Genomic DNA, 19,959 nt, shown 5'->3' with positions numbered 1-19,959 from the left:
TTCCGTGCTTTGGCACTTCGCGTGTGCCCTCTTTTTACCATGACCGGGTTCGAAGCACTCGTAGCAATACGGGGATGTAAAAAACGTTCGTTATAACTGGAAGCAGCTTGGAAGCAGTTTCCATAGGGAGGGTCAGAAAACTGTAAATGCACTGAAACGTGGTCACCGATACATCGTTATAAGTGGCTTCGACTGTACATGTCATTAACACACAGAATTGTTTGCCTTCTAATCAGTGTACTGCCAAGAAAAAATGTTTTCAGAGCAGAGCAATGCACTGGTCGGGAGATTTACAAGAGGAGACTGAAATTGGGGCACTTTAAACTTAGTGAGGTTGTTCCTTGGTAGCACATGGAACAACACTGATAATTTAAGTTCTTGTAGCCCGCACACTGCCCAAGCCTTTTTAAAGCCCAGCGCATTATATCTAACAGACTGCATTCTTTCCAAAACAAACCTTTTCAATAAGAACTAGACCAAGAAAAAGAAGCAAGAGTGCATACCTGAATTGCTGGAACAAAGGTCAGGAAAGCAAAGGTCAGCAGAAGCAACTCCGTAAGTAAGTTCTTGGTTATGGACCAGCCTTCCTTGCTAAGGCCTGAATTTATAATGGAGAAATTGCAAACGCAAAGTAACTGAAGATGCACAAAACAGTATGAAAAAAAAATGTCAAAAAATGAATCATACTATATCTGAAGCATGTGACATGTGATCCATCACGAGGGATATTTAAATGGTGCTGTAGTTAACATGTTCGACCATAAAGGCCGTTAAATTAATGCTAGTTAAAATAGTTAGGGCTAAAGCACAGACACCTCCTCCTTCTTCACATTTTTTTTCGCGCAGTTATAAAATAAATTCATACCAACTCACTGGAGTTTCAATCTTTCTAAAAAAAAAGGCCGTCAAAATTTTAATGAAAATTTTTGAAAATCACAACATTTCAAGAATGAAACTATCAAGTTTACAACTCTAACTCAGCAATGAAAAACAATATCCCGATTTTGTAGGGGTGAGTGAATATCAACATTTTCGAATAAGAATCAAACACGAATACTTATTAGAATTTTTGAATTATGAAATCACAAGCATTTCCTAGCAAGTTGGGTTATATTAACATGCTGGAACACCGCAACTACACTGCCAATGGTAAAATATGAGACTAGTAAGCCGTTATACTAAATGATTGTGCATTTGGCTCATGGTAACTTGGAAAATTTAGCAATTCCCACTAGCTGTCTGTTCTCGCCTAGGTGCCTCATTATACAACATCAAATGCCCATTAACTCGGAGACATTTGACCCGGTGCCAGCTGTCACACATCACATTTGCTGTCAAGCAACAAGCTTAGGATTGGGGGTGGCGATGCAATACAGTACATCCTCGCTGACTGCAAGTCCATGCCCCTAGCTACTGAGACACTGGCTTTCCTGCGTAGCTTATGCATCCAGTGGGTAAGCATGCTTCACAGGCAAAACTTCACAACATTTCAAGAATGAAACTATCAAGTTTACAACTCTAACTCAGCAATGAAAAACAATATCCCGATTTTGTAGGGGTGAGTGAATATCAACATTTTCGAATAAGAATCAAACACGAATACTTATTAGAATTTTTGAATTATGAAATCACAAGCATTTCCTAGCAAGTTGGGTTATATTAACATGCTGGAACACCGCAACTACACTGCCAATGGTAAAATATGAGACTAGTAAGTAAGTTCGCCAGCTGCACAAAATTATGACAAAATTCAGCATGAAATCAGACACATATTCTTGCATTAGATGGGAACAAATGCTAAGAGCCGCGTTTGCCCCCACACAGCCAACAATATATTCGATTTGTTTTGAATATTCGTATCGGACTGAATATTCGAAACAATTTCAAATACCTAGTTTATGCATAGCACACCAATAATGAATACATACTATTCGATAATATTCAAAACTTTCTAATATTTGCACACCTTACAATTTTGTAAACTTTACCTATTGATACATCTAAAGCGAGCAACATTGATATATTATACACCACTCTGAAATATATCACTAATTTGTGACTAGGATTTTACGAAACCCTTGTAAACATTATAACAAATTCCCGTAAGCTGTAAATTCATATATACAATTTGTCCGTTTTAGATGTTCTTACAGATACAGTTTACAGAACTGCGATATATCTATTTTTGGTGCTGAGGTATGGATTACACCAATTTTTTATTAGAAAAAATTCAGGCCCTAAATAAAAACATCTGCTTCTTACTGTCACTAGGTTTTAACTTTCTCTCTCAAGTGCAACAAATTTCATTCAAGCCAGTCAACTGGTAGTGTGGTATGGTATGAAGAACTTAATTTTGTCAACTGGTAGTGCCATAAAAGCATTTTTACGTTTTATGTGTTTTTGAATAGGTGGCATCCAAGTCTCGTCCCCAAGCCTACAGCTTCCTCCTAATAACTGGTGTCACAAGGGGGGAGGGGGCTAGAAGGGGGGGCAGACTGCCCTGGGTGCAGCCTGCGCTGCGGTCATCACTCAAGCCTTCGTTTTCACTGCAGCTCGTAGTTGAATGCAACAAACATCTGCACCTGAGGCAGCTGAATGGGCCAATGAAGAAAATGGGCTATAGACTCAAAGTGTGCAGTGCTTAGCGGCACAATTTTTAGAATGCTTGCAAAATGTGACACATCAACCTGCGTCATATTGTCATTATTTATTTTTACAGAAATAAATGCCGGATTACAGGCAAAAATAGGAACATTGCATTTTGAGAACTTATTTACCATTGTCTATACAAAATGTGCGCTGAGAAATGGGAGGCAGTGGCAAGAGAAAGAGAAGCGAGTTGTGTGTGTGTGTGTGGGGGGGGGGGGGTGAAACGCCGAGGCAGACGCACCGGGTGTCGAGCAGTCGAGTGACACCACTGCTCTTAATCCTCTTAAGAGCTTGAGTTCAAATGAAGCTTGCCATAATGTCCCCGTAAGTTGCACTGTGCAGTCTAAATGAAACAAGAACAAGCTGCAAAATGTGCTGCACAATTTATTGCTGATCAATGCAGCAAACACACTCGAGTATCTTTCAACAAGCAGTCCACCCTTTATAGACTACCGCAAGGCTTCTCTGAATATCAAGTCACAGGATTGAATACAAAGTCTGCTCAAAGTCTTCAGTGTTTCTCTCCCCCATTTTAAATTGGGGCAAGCGGTTCCTTTGTGATTTCTGTGATCCGTGAGCATCTCTCAAGAAAACATGGCTACGAGTGCATGAAGACAGTTGGACATAATTATGATTATTCAGGCAGTGAGAGAGAAGTGATAACGGAAAGGCTGGGAAGGTTCTGCAATGGGGAAAGGAAGAAGTGTGGGAAAAAATGAGGAGGAGGATAAAAAATTGCTCCAAGTACAAACAAAAACACGTGCTGAAGCATTTATCATTCAGTCAGCCACAAGCGGTCACACAGACTGCTGGATCTTTGGAAACACAGCACCACGTTGTTGCACCGCAGATGCATGAGGCCACAGTCCCAGAATTTTCATTTCTGTAAGATACTTGCCTAATTGTCCCAAAGCATTGCGAAGTGCAAGTCTGTTGTCATCGTATGAAGGGTGCTTTTTTTTAGGTTTCTTCTGTACCCCGTTTTACTATTAGCACTGTCCGCCATTCCAATTATAGAAATGAATAAGCACCCGTATTCGTAGGCAACATAGTAAAGTTTCTTCACGTCGAGTAAGGCCAGATAAATTCTTCAACACGGTCACTATCCACTAACTGTTGTCAACTCACCTTGAGCAAGGCGAACCTTGGCGCCAACATGCACTGGAGTTGAAACCACCGACTTGGTTAGTACCAACATATTCTCCAGGCCAATGACAACAACTAGATATGGCAGGATCTCACTGGGGAGGCAGGATGACCGTGGTGACACCAGAGGGCTGTCAGGGCCAGAGATAACAGTAACGCACTATCAGTTTAAAGCATGTGGCACACAACAAAAAGATTGCGGGTCCGATCTCAGCAGCAGCGGCTGCATTCTGATGGCGCCTGAACGCAAAAACACTCATGTGCTGTGCAGTGGGTGCACGTTATAGAATCCCAAGTGGTCAAAATTAATCCGGAGCCCTCCACTACAGCCTTCCTCATAATCCACTGTGCAGTTATGGGACGTTAAACCCCGCAATATAATTTAACACAACTAAAAGAAGCCAAGAGGAAGCATTTATTCATTCATTTATATCTGCAACTGCTGGCCATGTAAACATAAGAAAAGGGAACCAACTTTTATAACCAAGCACAAGCATGAGAAGAGGGTCTTCGAGGCACCGTTTTAAAACGAAATAATGAAGAGTGCAGCATTAAAAGAATAAAAATTGCACATAGGCAAGGTTGTGTAAAACTTAAGACCAAGTCATAAAATCTAATCCAATAAAAAAATATTGCAACAGAAACAAGAAGAATCAGCAAGCTGCTAGCTTTTCAGCAAGTATGTTGACTAACTTGGTATGCTGCATATTATGAGCAACTTGATTCTTTTTTTTTTTTGGGGGGGGGGGGGGGGGGGCTTGCTACCATTCTAACTCTGCATCGAAAAATGGTAATGCAATGCATAAACTTGCATTCACAAGTCCTTTCAGAGGGTCAAACTTTCAAATGAACTTTATTAGAGCTTCTCTGTAAACCTGTAAGAACAGCAACCCGATCACCCCATCTTAGCACAGCGCAAGGGAGCATGCTGTAATCTACCATGATAACTGGTTTTCCCCCGATTTCTTCAATGCTTTAAACAGGAAGGAAAACATGAAGAAAAATGTAATGTGCAATGTTTACTTGAAGTTAAACAAGCCAAGTTTTTAAATTACTTAGCTGAAATATTTCGCTTATTATGGGCTACTTTTGGAGACACTGAACCATTTATTTGGCCTTGTTTTCAGAGAGCCAGTTGCTGGTCGGCCTGAATTGATCTAGACCACATGACTCCCTGAAGTCGTACTTTGGCAGGACTGGCAACTTTCGCATGACCTTTTGCAATGGCAATGCAAGAATATGACAATATGGTGAGATTGACGTACCTTCCATTCAATGTAGGATTCAGGCCAAACCAAAGGCAGAGACCAACAGACATGAATAGTGACATGACCACAGTGAGAACTGCACTCACTGATATTGCCCACTTGGACTTCACCAGCTCTATCTTGCCTGCACGACAAAAAAGGAAGGAAATAGGCGTCAAGCAGACTGCAGGAGATAAGCTCGAAAAATGTGAAGAAAGGTGGCGTTGTGTTATTTGGCCTCATCTTGTGCACTGAGGGTACTTGCACACAGATGCTGCAAGAGGCAATTATGAATTTAGAGGTAGAGCACCAAAAGTTTAGGCTCCCAGCTGTATGTTGAAAATGAGTGGCATCTTGCTTTGATTACAGCACCTTGCACAACTGTCATCAGTAATTGATATACCGAAACTGTTTAACTGAGTGAAAAATTTTGTTAAGGGGCTATTTATTTACTGTTTCACGTGTACCTCGTAAGCAAATACATATTTCTTTTCAAAAGCCAGAATCATTTCCAAAGGCCCAGGGTATGGGAACCCATTGAATAAGTTAAATACCATATTTACTCGAATCTAGGCCGGGCTCCAAACCTCCTAAACCTCGCAAGGCCAGAAAATAAAAAAAACACCTTGAAGGCAAGCCAAGCGAAAGAAAGACCTTTGAGTGAAGATTGAGAAAAGAGCATACATTTTATTATGCAAGTGCACTCGTCATTAGCACGCCCAATGTTCACTCATCTTCGCCATCATCATCGTCTTGTGCGACATCGGTGTCCTCTTTGTCACTGACTTCTTTCCACAATGCAGTGATGGGAATGGCAAAAGTGCTTTGGAGCAGGTTTTGTAATAGGAAAAATAACTATTTGTAGCAGCTGCCCTCAGTTTTATAGCAGGTCGCAAAAAAAGAAAAACGGGACAAAAGCCGTATTTATTGCTTTTATTACGTGGTTGCCTAATAAATGTATCATACATGCTCTTTAAGAAACGACTAGCCTCAGTATTGATAAAATGAAGTGCTAAATACAGTGTGAGCATGAGCTCATTGACATCATAATTAATGCAAGCTTTTATCAAAGGTGCACCAAAGTATGAAACATGATGGGAACAAAAACACAAAACATGAATCTCAGTTGCATGAAACATCACTGCGCTTTCTTCCTCTTATTTGCCGCATACAAGTGAGAAATACTTTCACTCATTTTTTGTCTTGCTTCAGCAAGTATTGCCTGGTCACTCAATGTCTGAGAAGTTCTTCATTTTTGAACATTCGTTCAACCTGAGCCACTTCGTTCTTAGCTTGATTTTTGCTCACATTTGCATTTGTTAAATTTTGCTCTGCATCTGTAGAAAGGCGTATTGGTGCTCTCTGTTCAACTGCAGGGTGCTCTGCTTATCATTTTGATGCCCCCTTGACAGCCCTCATGACATCTGCATTAACTGAAAACAGGCACGGATGCTGTCAAACCTCTTTGCATAGGACATGATGTGACACATATGCCATTTATGCTCGACAGAGAAATATCTGACCTGTCATGCACGACTCTTGAATTTTCACTAAACCCATGCTCGACATCAGCGTTACCATGTGGAAGTGATAGAAGTGCCTGACTAGCTTTGACAGAAGTGGATATTTCGGCCTACCTTAAAAATCCTTCATTATGAAAACTTGATGCCAGTATCTGTCAAGTGGCATATCAGAACCTGCAGTTAACTGGTTCAAGCTGAGCACTGTTACTTCGTCAAGAAGAGATGAAATTATCTGTCCCTTACAGTTCCGGACTGCCCGAGGCGGTGATTTCAGCCAATGCGCGTTGCGTATGAAGTGCCTCGGGCAGTCGTGGAGAGCCCGGGATGACAAGTCAAAGAGGCCCACTGGCCACATGGTGGCTATGATATGTTTCAGCTTCTGGATTTGCTTTCGAGATCTGGCTTTTAGGGTTGTTGTGTCCAGGGAGTCGTTGGAAAGAATTTGATTTGGACCCTACCTATACAAATTACCTCTGTCAAAAGTAGCCAAGTCGCCAACCATGATTTTCGATCACCAAGAGCCTCTATAAGTAGCCAATTTGTCAAAAGTCCCCAAACCTGGCAACCCTGCCTGGCACATCCCGTGAATGGGATTGTTTTGAATTAGCTCGGTGTTTGAATGGCGGGAGATGCGAAGGCACTCTGAGCATGTTGGCGGGAAGTCCTCTCAGTTGGCCTCTGAGATTGCGCGACGCGGTGACAGAAAATCTCGGAAGCCACGCCTTGGCACAGGTTTGGAGCAGTTTCGCTTATTTATAGCATGGATGTGGCAGCTTTAACAAAATGTAGCAGCTTGGAGCAATTGTAGCAGCTTTCTTATCACTGACAATGAATCATCCTTGCTTCCAACCAGTGTGTTGGATATACAGTCGAATTAATGAACTCGATAGTTCTGCGGAACATGGTCGTTGTATCATTAGTTCATTATAAATGGACTCAGCCTTGAAGACGCTCAAAAAGTGACCGCACTGAAGCTGGACATCAGCAGTTACAATTCGGCAGCTCTTTGGTCTGAAAAACAGATGTTAAGTGTAATTTTTGTTCCCGATGCGTTCCTGTGCCTAGCTGCAAATATCCAATGGAAACAGCCACCTAAAAAACAAAATGCAGCACCATACAGCTTTTTCAAAACGGTGCCCAGTTCCGATCGCCTGTCATTTCCAAATTGCAAGTGCAGCCGCCATTTTTTATTCAAAAGGTTGTGACAGATTTTGCTACCAGTGGGTCAACGACCGTATTCTGCATAAGAGATCGTTCTAGTTGGCGGGAACGTAAGCTTCAGAAACTACTACTACATGCTGCCATTCTGCGAATGTCTCAGACACCGCGGTCTCGGCATTACAACTGCGCGTCAGCCCCACAAGAGAAGTTAACGTTATCTATGTTGCTTCGGGCAAAAAAAAACTGCAATGTTCGAAAGGTAGAATGTGACTGCGAACCGTTATCAGCAATCAACAACGCGTAAACGAAGCGGCGCCGAACCGTGATCTGATAACGGCGTAGTAACTGCCGATCCTTTGCAACACTACGTGGAAGCAGCACACTGACTCTGGCCTCGTGAATATCGGCAGCAACGACAGGAACGGTTGAGCGGCCGTTGTTCCCATGGTGGAAGGACAGATGGTCGCTCCAAATCGCTGAAATGTTGAAATCGCCGAAATTGTTCAAAAACAATTTGCACAAAAACGAAATTGCACAAAAACAAGGGTGCCGCCGTTGTGGCATCCAATATCACACCAGCGCACACACCATGCCGTTTATGCTGCACGCCTCCTCTTCCTCTCTGGAGGTGTGTCTAAATGTGAGTGACCTTTATGGCATCCGAAATCTGCACACAGCCGTCGCTTGCTCATCTTGGAGGCTGTGTTATCGTCGCGGGTTGAATAGAGCGAGGCACGAGCTGCCGTGCGCCCAGTTTTGGTCGCGCTTCAGTGCTTTTGTACTTTGCGTGCGCCCTCTTTTTACCGTGACTGGGTCTGAAGCGTTTATTGTAAGAGTACGGCAATTTAAAGAACGTTCGTTATATCTGGAAGCAGTTTCAATAGGTAGGGTTGGAAAATCGTAATTGCACTGAAATGTGGTCATTATAACCAATAGATCGTTATATCTGGGATCGTTATAAGTGGTTTCGACTGTACTGCACTTTCGGAACACTCACACAATCAGTTCAGCCGGAATTTCGTCTCATGCCATCGCAATCCAATTTGCCAGCTGCCCAAGCAAAGCACGCTTGATACATCAGGTAAGAGTGAGCTGATGCTCTTGTGATGTCAGCTAGTCAGTAGTATAATGTGCAGGAGGCCAATCCTTCAAGGAGGCCAATCCTTGAACGGCTCGTTGGTAGCATTGTCAAACGGTTGCAGTTGGCTCATCATGCCTCTAGTATTATTGTGATGTACGTAGCCCCTTGCAAAAGCATGGTCTTCACGACGTTGGTCAAGTGCCCGCTCTTTACACTCTTTACACAACGGCGCCCTCAACGGCGTTGGGGGCGCCGTTGTACTCCACCATGTAGTACTCCACCTCCACCTAGTACTCCACCATGGCGCTACTCATCTGCCCATTCTCGTGAACACGCACGACAACATTCTTCAAGAAATCTTCTCTGGCTGGAAAAGTCTTGTGCTTGAAAACAATGTATGGTAACACCTTCCACCCATTGCTGTACAACACTATACCATCGCTCATTCCTTTTCGTACCTTGTAGTGCTGACCTTGACTTCTTTGGCGCCCTTTTCATTAACCGAGAACACTAAGGGAGCATTCCAATTTGACCCAGTTGGTAGCACTTCTCCAGCTGTTTCTTGATGGAGTAGCATTGGAATGCAAAGAGCTTCTCCTCGAAGTTGCCAGGGAGATTCTAGCATACTGAAGTCCGTCGCCGGCGGCTGAATGCGAAACTTTTCATAAATTGCATGACCCAGCCCCTGCTGGCCTTGAACTAGGTTCGTGCAAAACCTCGAAGTTCGCGACTTCCCTCGCCTTTGCCCTCATTATCTCCGCTGTTATGGGCATTCCGACTTGTCTTTGTGTTCTGATGAAGTCGACATCTTTTTCTACCCCATTGTGTCAACCTCTGTGGTCCACTGAACACCATCCACTCCAAAGCACAGTTGAAGAGCTCGTTCTGTTGTTTCTGCAATCAGCGCACATTCTTTTCATTTACATCGAACTCGTGCTGGGCTTGGAAGTTCAACATTTCATCTGCTTGCAAAACGACCTTTCGCTTAAAGGCCACAGTGTGGTGGCAACGCCTGGTGGGTGCCATTGTGCCTCAAGCATGGGCTCTTCACTAGGTTATGGCGGCTAGAACAAGGTCCTGCAAACACGACCGCTCAGAACGAGACACTTTGAGAAAACAAAATAGTGGATGCCAATTTGTTCACTGCAAGTCTGTGGCCGCGAGGGCGCATTAAAGGGACTGTCTGCCATTCTTCAAGGACCTTCTATTTTGTAGTGCAATAGAAAGCCTACCATTGCAAGTCTAAACGTGCAGTGGTTTAACGAAAAAGCGAGAAATGTTTAAAACAGAATTTTTCCATCTCCATAGTCTCTTGTTAAAGCTGTGTATGGACACCGGCAACACTGATTACTGGACACGATGGCAATCTCGGAGGCCAAGCATCAATGCACCAGTCCGTTCACCGTGACTCCATTCGTTTGCACAAGGCAGCGCCTATTTTCAGCACGCGCTCGCTGAGAATAAAAGAAATTACTCTCCCACACAAATAAAAGTTCGCAGAACAGCCATAAAATACAATTTCAGGCAATAGAACATTGTATACAAGCAAGATAACTCTCCCTGCATGGCTTTTTGGTCACGTGAGGGTATAGAGATTGGTTGCACTGTTTCACCGTCAAGCGGCACCCAAGTCATTCTTGCACTACTTTCAGAGCCCAATTAAAAATATATTTTCTTGTTTATGGAATATAAGCATGCTTGCTTCTACCAATATGACACATAATCTTCTCATTCACAAAACAATCCAAAGACACATTCCGAACAGCAGACAGTCCCTTAAGTATCTGGCAGTTGCAGCCAACCCGCACCTTCGAATCTAAGTACAAATACTTTCCTACATTTTTTTCAAAAAATCGGCCTAGATTTGAGTAAGTAGGGTATTGTATAAAGGAAACTATACATATTTATTCAAGGCAGGTCAGCCAGCCCTATCTAGATGCAACAAACATTGCATTATAAGCCAGATTGCAAAACAAATTAAGGAATTGTGCAAAAGAGAAAACTGGGGAAAAAGAAATCAATTTTAGCTAACCTGACTGTACACACAAGTAAAATATGCCTGTGGCATGCACTTACGGACGGAGTAGTAGATGTACAGAAACAGGATGACATAAATTGTGCCAAGGGGCACAAATTCAGCCAGCGTGTGCTGGTACTGGAAATGGACATGCACAATTTCTTCCTGCTCTCGGTCCTTGGACGACGAGTTGTGCGAGTGCCCCGGATATGCCTGGTGCAGCTTGTCCTCAAGGGCGTGCACCACACTGGAGCAAAAGAACAAGGCGTGGGACAACTTAGAGACATGCTAGGTTCCAAAGCAACTAAAAATGTCTATGGGTGCATTCACACTGGCGAATGGCAAGTCACGCAACCGACCACAACTGTTGACTAAGGGGTGACTCATGGCGATCAACATTCACAACGGTTAGCACGTCCTGCCCATCGCCACATTGAAATGTCTCTCGAGTAGGGTCATTCACATCTGCTTGCACCGCCATTGCCCTGTAAAATTAGCAGCAGCGTATACAGACATCCTGCTCCTACACAGCTGATTGCTTCAGCAGCTTGGAAACTGCAATCGTGCAACTGAAAAATGTAGCAGCGAGCAGTTGACCCAAAACAGTTGATTTACAACCAAAGCAACCATTTGCAACCAGCCACTTTGCAACCAACTTGGTTGCACAACTAGTGCCAGTTGCCAGTGTGAATGTGCTCTAAGGCTCCTGATCATATTTTTCGTTTCTACTTGAAACCTTCTTGGGTCCTGTGAGTGCCGAAATCGGTACACACGTCTCTTCTGTTCGGGACATTATTGTTTATGCAGCCACATTGCCAACCTTACATGCACCATGTATTGCCATTATGTGCACCAATTATATATTCTGTCTTATCAGCTCCTTGCAGTGGAGAGAAGGCTAGGGCTCTCGTCAGCCAATCAAAAACATGAGCCAGCTACAGTAAAGCCTCATTATAACAAAGTGAACGGGACAGCAAAAAATTTCAATACAAGCGGTAATTTGATAAAAGCGGATTTTCCATAAAAGTTGTGGCAATAGTGCTCCAGCTGTTTCACAACACCAGGGAAGTAAAAAAAAGAAAAGAAAGATGGCCAAGCACTCCCATCTTAGTGACGGCCGTACCAGCCTCTTTATTCTGCCGAAAAAGAGGGAGGTCAGTTTAGTCTGCTGCAAGTTTCTTCCAGGTGCAAGCGACTACACTTCAACTTATCCAAGCATTGTGCAAATCAGTAGTCACTGCTGCTGCATTCAATTCTGTTCCGAAGCAGATCTCAGTCCTCATTCCGATCTCATTCCGACTTCAGTGAAGCCACAATACGCACGGGAAACCCTAAAATGTCGAACTAAAACCCATGGATTTCCCAATAGAAGGGCCACACCAGCTGAAACAACAGCACGCACATGCTGCACACACACACGCTGCCCGCCAGACAATTTCCAAAGCTGCTGAAGCTGAACAGGCCTAAAAAAGTCTCGATATCACGCGCCATGCACCTGCACGCTTGCACTGGAGCAATGATTACCATGGCAATGCTGAAAAGAAACGCTGAAACAATAAATGATGAAAGAAAAGGAATAAACAGTACTGGTTACCTGGGCTCCCACTTCTTCAGGACAATGGTGATGGCAAAAGTAATGACCCTTTGCCTGTTCCGCACACAGAACTTCTTTATGCCAGTCTCTTTCCAGGGGACACCAAAGAGGATCTCTGCAAGCAGCAAGAAAGAGTACCGGATCAAACGGAGCCCTTCTGGCACATTCAATGCGACAACCAAAACTAAGAGCAGCAATAAAGTTCCTTAAAATGCAAACAAAAAGAAAACAAGAGTCCTTACCTCTCAGGTAGTATGAATTTGAAGTCTCATCCTTCTGATTGAAGATGCTCATGAGAGGTTGGCTGTCGTGCCGGAAGCTGTAAAGAGATTTTCCATTTAAGCATGAATTTGTCTAAATCAAGCTATCAGAAAAAGGAAAAATTAGAAACAGGGATGGTCAAAATGACTGTGTAATGTGTATTAACCATATAAAGCCTGCAAACAACGAAGCCAAGGAAAGTATTGGGGAAATTAACTCTGTTTTTAAATGAAATGCCGAAATAATAAGTGAAAATGAAAGTGGAAGACAGCTTTCCATCAGTGGCAGCCAAGCCTTGCATACAGAGTACATTGCCTATTGCATGCAATGGTTCAATGCGCGTGTATACATTCATATTGTGTATGTGTAAGCAACACATACACAAAGCCGAGTGCAGGCTCTTGCATGAATCCACACTAATGGAGCATGCACATTAGGAGAAGCTATTGATTACACAGGTCATTTACTAACATGCGTCAACTCTTTATCCTGATGTATGACCAAGGTAAATGAACATCTGAACAGTGACCAGTGTCAAATCTTCCAATTTCTATGGACACCCCCCAACACTATCAACCAAGAAAGGCCATGAAGTTCAGCTGAATGCTGTCAACGTCGCTCTAACTTAAAGCTCGGTTCTGTCATCGGCGCAGGAAAACATAACGATACGATCCGCCATCAACGAGCGACCATTGGCGAATGAATGTTTACAAAATGCACTACACTTACACCTTATTTTATAGCAGCAGCACTCTGTGGTTAAAGAACATCATGCAGTACTCGTTGAAGCTTTAGGCTGCTATATATGAAAGTGCTGAAAAAGGGTGTGTGTATGTGTATGTATATATATATATATATATACTGTTATATGACGATTTATTAGACATTGATGTCTCACGCAATCGAGGCAGTCCGCGATAGAGGCAAGAGCACTTCTCCGTCCTCTTCTTCTCTACAATGGCCTCGGGAGAGAAGATGAGCCATCCTGGTGACTTACGGCGTAGGTAGGATCAGGGGGTCATAGTATGCCTTAAGCCGGCTGACATGAACCGTGTCAGCCCGCGATGTCTAAGGTCGTGTGATGGCGTCACAGGTTCAACAATGTAGTTGACAGCCAAGGTACAGTCGATGACGCGGTAGGGGCCATCATAGCGTGCAAGAAGTTTGGTTGAAAGGCCAGGGCTGTGAGGTGGGATCCACAACCAAATAAGGGAACCAGTCGAAAAATGTAGTGCAGGCACGTTACTGTCATGCCGCAGCTTTTGGCGACCTTGGGCGGCGGTCGTAAGGGTACGGGTGAGCTGCCTGCAGTGCTCTGCGTATTTGGCGGCTTCAGACACTAGCGTGCATTCAGGAGTGTTGGGTCGGTATGGGAGCAGTGTGTCAATTGTACACGAGGGTTCACGGCCATATAGCAGAAAGAATGGCGAAAAGCGAGTGGTAGCTTGTGTGGCCGTATTATATGCATATGTTACGAACGGCAAAACAGTGCCCCAGTTACTGCGATCCGAGGCAACGTACATAGTCAACATGTCACCGAGTGTGCGGTTGAACGTGTCTGTCAAGCCATTCGTTTGCAGGTGGTAGGTGGTAGACTTGCGGTGAACGACATGCAGCCTTACATAGTCAGCATGAACACTGATAGGAATTCCTTTATGGCACATGCTAGCACCATCTGTTCTCCCATGTCCAAATGCTAATATTAGCATTTGGCAAATGCAAATGCTAATATTAGCATTTATTTAGCATTATTATTTAGCAAATGCTAATATTAGCATTTGGACATGGGAGAACAGATGGTACTAGCATGTGCCATAAAGGAATTCCTATCAGTGTTCATGCTGACTATGTAAGGCTGCGTTTTCGCCGAGCACAAGGCAAGATAAGGAGATAGGCAGACAAGAATGCTGATGGCACCAGTTGTACTGTTAATTGACTGGTAGACTAAGAGATAAGACAAAAATAAGTGACACGTTCGCCACTGCCACTCATTGCATGCAATGACAAACCTGAGGTGCCCAATATTTCCCTCATATCCTGCTACATAAGCACAGCACTGAGCAGAGAAGGAGCACAGGTTATCCTTCTTTTTGTTGGCTGATAGATGGAAGTGACTGATACACTCAGAGATAAGACTGAAATGTGTTGCACACTGAGCACTTTTACTTGCTGCACACAGTGACACGTCTAAAGCACGTGATTTTTCTCATGCCCTGCCTCACATGCACTGAGTGAATAAAAAAGTGGCGCGTGACGATGAACAAGACAGAAAGAAAGGGTGCATATTCACTTAGCACCAAAGCTATGTGGGGCAGCGAGAGATCCTCATAAGAGCTGAATTTCAAAGCTCAGGCATGTGGCCTGGAATTCCGCATTGCAGAAAGCACTATGCAACCAATACAATACGCTACTCATTAAGTCAAGTTTATTTAGGCCACCACCAGGCAACAACAGCAGTGAGCATAACGTAGAACAATAAGTGCAGGGAAATGCAAGCTTTGTTTAGTACTAGAAGTAAACACATCAGATATTCCTGGTATACAGTGTAGACCGCTTATAACGTAAGTCGCGGGAGTTGTAAAAATCCGCGTTATAACCAAAGCATGCTTTTTTCGCTTTTGCTAACGCCAAACGGGCAACCCACCTTTCAAACACAATTTATTAGATATTTCACCCACACACACATCCAACACAATCCCAACACAGCACAGAAACCAAGTTCTCCTGACAAGTGCGGCATCAGTGGAAGAACGCTGTTATTTTCGTCTGGAGACTGGTCTCCACACGCACGCCCACGCTCCCACTCCTGGAAAAAAAAAAAAAAACGAAAAAGAAAAAAAAAAGGAGTGCGCTACCGTTCCACCCCACACTCCGCGCACCCTGATTTCCAGGACGCTGCTATAGTGATCAAAACACGCGCCCTCCTTCCTCCAAAGTCTCCCACCCTTCTCCTCTTTTTTGTTTTGCTTTTCGCTGCTGGTCTCCACGTGCGTGCCCACGCTCCCACTCCTGAAAAAAAAAATTAGAGCCAAAAAAAATGACGTATGCTGTATGTGCGAGTGAAAGTGCGCGAGGGACGCGTGCTTTCACGGAGAGTGAACGTATGGCGGAGAACAAACGCAACGACTCTCGTCGTGCGGAAGGCCGTGGGGGGATGAGAGGGGAAGCGACGTTTAGCTGTGACACTCAATGCGTATCTTGCGACCGGGCGCGAGGGGAACTGGTGACTCAAGCTCCCACGCGAAATGAGGAAAGCGCGAAGGTAGCGCGGGAGGGAGGGGGCGCGGCTTTCTGCAAGCCCCTGCGTACTTTGCGTGCCTGAGAGCTGTCGTGCGCACTGTATCTTGAAAGCGATCTCCACACGGCTCCGACCTTTGTATGCGCTGTGCTTTCGCTGCTCAGTTTCCGTTGAAGCGATAGACCACACGAACCTTCGGTCGCTGCTCCTGCCGCGTTTGCTCACGTCAGCGTTTTCACAGTGCTTGTCTGCGGTCATCGAGTGCGATCTATTCATATTTGCTTATGCGCGCTGACACCATGCTTGTTAATTCAGTTAGTAAACGGATGTGTCCAAGTTTATGCAGGCGATAAAACTACTATCCTTACTCCATATACTCTACTAGTAAATTTGCTTTCGCAATTGATGCTTTGCCTTTTGGGGAAAACTGCGACTTTTTGTTTCGCTTTTCGCCGCTGGTCTCCACGTTTGCGCGCCCGGCAACCATGCGGCCGTGCGGGCCGTACTCAACGCCTCCTAGAAAAGGCCGTGCTCCGTGCGCCAGTTTCATGATCGCGCGCTTAAAAGAACTGCTCTATAACCGGTATTCTGCTTCGCATGCGTACGCAATAAACGGTCCGCCTCTACATTAAGTTCTATGGGAGATATATCGGTGGTAAAAAAAACCCACACTATAACCGGTCCCGCGCTAAAAGCGGTGACGTTATAAATGGTCTGCACTGTATATATGCGATTCTCTGCACATGAGTACATCTACGAACAAGTACATATAACGCACACATTCAAACAACATATTCTAATAGTCCCAATGCACAAACTGCACAGGCATCCAGCGTTGTTGTGGAACCTGCGCCCAATATAGTTTTGGCGTGGGCAGCACAAAGACAAGACACAGTGCTTTTCTGAATACCATAAAGGGGCCCTGAAACACTTTTCTAACTAATCATAGAATGGCCTCACTATTAAAGGACATCGCCTCACGAATCTGATGCCGTAAAATTTTTCCAATCCTTCAACTATAAGCGGAGTTATCGCCCCGATACCTAGCTTTCTCTATTCGTCTCTGTTAGTGCGCTGTAACATACACAGCAGTGAAGCCAAGAGGGCGAACCCCCGGTGAAAAGTTCATTGTCGCGGCAACAAAAGGGCTTCTCACAGCACCTGTGGTGACAGCAGTAGACTATGCTACACAGCACACCGCTGCCATCTTGGAGGTCACGCGCAGCAGATGCAGCTACAAAAATGAAATTTTTCTGTCATTTTGAGATCTCAGACGTACATATTAATTTATTTAACTCAAAATTGTCAATTATGTATTACTGACAATGCTCTCGCGATCACGAAATCAGCCAATAGCGTAAGTGGGCCAGCTGCTTTTGATGGCGCTGCATGGCGGCATTGCGGAAGCAAGAACCAAGCGATTTTCCGTTGCTTTTGACACAATATTGTAAATTCCCTGCTACATACAGTGCAGTAATATTTGGCTCACATGTTCACAGCAGCCTCTACGACAGACCGGCAACGTTTTCTTACTATGTTCAAGCAATGTTTCAGGGCCCCTTTAGCTGTAGGACAGTGCCATGCAAAAAGAAAAACAAAGAAAAAAATTTAATGTGGCCCTTGTTACCTGTCACACAGCTGTTTGGTCAGGACATGGACTCCAAGAAAGCACTATCAGATAGTTATACCTTCCCATAGTTGCCAACAAAAATATTGGAACGGTACTATTGTATCACCATGGCAGACATCTTTCTACTTGCTGCTTTCAGCAAACTACGGAGTCATTCAATAGGAATGACTGCTGTGCCAATACAGGAGTACTTGAGCACTATTGCAGTCTATTTCCAAGCGCAGTGGATGGGCACTACTCCCAAAGGTTTGTCACAACAGCTGCAACAATTTCCTTCGAGTGTACTCACATATTGTAGTCCTGCTTCCAGACATACGTAGGGGACAGGATGAGGCAGCCATACTGAGGGAGCGAGGCCGCAGCCACTTTGTCCTTAGACTCAGACACCTGAAGGCACACATCCTGAAGGGTGTGCTTTGTTCCATTGCTGCACAGTAACGAAAAGAGCATTAAGAGCAACAAGAGACTGTGAGGGAAAAAATATTTGAACTTTAAACTTACATTCTGGGGTTTTATGCACCAAAACCACAATACAATTATGAGGCACGCCATAGTGGGGGACTCCGGATTAATTTTTACTACCTGGGGTCTTTTTACGTGCATCCAACCCACGGTACTACACCGGTGTTTTTGCATTTCAAGCGGGATTTTATCCCTCGAGCTTAGCTGCACAACACCAAAGCCACTACGTCACCACGGCAAGTGGAAAAAATAATTAAGAAACTGCTATTCTAAAAGCATTACCCACGAAAACTTCATCATCCCTTTCCTGATCTTTTATGTTTCTCACTAAAAATAACATAAATTTGAAACACCGCAAGAATTTGTTTCTACGTGCATACTTCACACCTATTCATTTTTGTCATCTTTCAAATACAAGCATCATGAATTTCCCCCAAAAATTTGTGGCAGCAATACTTCAACACACATCATGTGGAACAATAATTATTCTTTTCGCCTAGATATGATTGCACAACGCAGCGCGCCACTTTATCTTCTGTACAAACTTGTATTATTGCGTCAGCAGTTGACAGCTAAAAACTGGTCTTGCCGTGTCCACCTCTCCTTTCTGCTACGCCACCGTCACCATGCTGCTACCGTTGTGTTGTCATCGTTATTGCGTCATTCTTGTCAGGCCACCTCCACGTCCTCAATTACACCTTCACCATGTGGCGAAGAAAGACAAAACTTTGACAGCCAGTGGTGATTTTACTCATGCCCCTCAAGCAATGTCTAGCTGGTAACTAAATAAAATATTCCAAAACATTCAATACCAAACTCTGTAATCAAATGCAAATCAAATAGCAATTACTATTCAGTTTATATTCGAAATGTTGAACATCTCCACAACTTTGCTGGATAGGGTAATTTTTGTAACCATTTTGCAGTTATTGTCGGGGTTCCCAACTTCCTCATGCAATCAAACTAAAAATAAATGACCTGGCCTGTATTAAAATTTTTCTTGCATAAGAATGTTTTCCTGATCAGTCCTCATTTGGGTGCCTGCCACTCGTGATAGTGACCGACATGATAGCGAGACAGCGGCCACAGATTTGGCCAATCATGGATATCATTTACGTGAAATACATTTCGTAAAAACGGGCCTTGACAATTGTACCATCTCATCACACATAAATAACAAGGCTTGAGTTGATTGTTTCGAAAAAACAAGTGTTAAATTAACTATTTTCAGAACTACCTCACTGATATAAAGCTAATTGTACTCTTCAAATGAACATAAAAAAAAAACACATTTGCCAAATTTCATTACAGAGCTAAAAAGAAAAATTTAAGAACAGCTTTAACACCCTTGGGTTCCCATAAAACAAAGCAAGAACCACAATGAATTATAAAGTTCTAAATTAAGTACATCTTTAACAGTGCTCTGCTAACGTTGATTGATTGATTGGGTTTAATGTCCCAAAACAACTCATGGGCTATGAGGGACACCGTGGAGGAGGGCTCCAAATTAATTTGGACCACCTGGGGCTCTTTAATCTCTGCCTAAATCTATGTGCATGAGCGTTTTTGCATTTCGCCTCAACTGAAATGCAGCAGCAGCAGCAGCAGCAGCAGCAGCCGGGAGTTGAACCCGCAACCTCAAGCTCAGCAGCAGAACGCCATAGCCACTGAGCTATTGCAACGAGTATCTGCTAAAACTGCTTGCCTGTCCATGAACTGGTGATTCCCCACAATCTCTGTGATGCGGAAGGACTCGGCGAGTGGGGAGCGGAAGGCATCCATGAGCAGGAGATCTGGTTGCCATGGTGACACAGCTGCCTTCACCACTATCTGCTGCACATATGCCACGGGTGGACCCTGGAACTGTAAACACACGCATTTCGGCAAACAAGCCACTGCCAATTCCGCACCGGATGTTATATGAAAATCTACCCCACATTCTAGGCTGCG

The 19,959-nt window shown here is 44.0% G+C and overlaps 1 protein-coding gene across 11 annotated transcripts in view; it reads right to left on the bottom strand.

Annotated features, from left to right (window-relative positions):
• The window catches only part of LOC119440557 (sterol regulatory element-binding protein cleavage-activating protein), a 134,213-nt gene that overhangs the window by 94,124 nt on the left and 20,130 nt on the right, over window positions 1-19,959 (bottom strand). For all 11 annotated transcript variants that reach the window (XM_049661916.1, XM_049661914.1, XM_049661911.1 and 8 more), the window contains exons 4-11: window positions 19,715-19,872; window positions 17,837-17,974; window positions 12,661-12,737; window positions 12,419-12,533; window positions 10,884-11,071; window positions 5,061-5,187; window positions 3,778-3,926; window positions 504-598 (exon numbers count right to left, since the gene is read on the bottom strand). In XM_049661916.1, the coding sequence (XP_049517873.1) occupies window positions 504-598; window positions 3,778-3,926; window positions 5,061-5,187; window positions 10,884-11,071; window positions 12,419-12,533; window positions 12,661-12,737; window positions 17,837-17,974; window positions 19,715-19,872 (1,047 nt within the window). The remainder of the gene's footprint in view (window positions 1-503; window positions 599-3,777; window positions 3,927-5,060; window positions 5,188-10,883; window positions 11,072-12,418; window positions 12,534-12,660; window positions 12,738-17,836; window positions 17,975-19,714; window positions 19,873-19,959) is intronic.

The sequence above is a fragment of the Dermacentor silvarum genome, chromosome 2, assembly GCF_013339745.2.
Source record: "Dermacentor silvarum isolate Dsil-2018 chromosome 2, BIME_Dsil_1.4, whole genome shotgun sequence".
Taxonomy (NCBI): domain Eukaryota; kingdom Metazoa; phylum Arthropoda; class Arachnida; order Ixodida; family Ixodidae; genus Dermacentor; species Dermacentor silvarum.
Note: the sequence above shows the minus strand (reverse complement) of the source record. Positions and strands in the feature narration are given on the sequence as shown.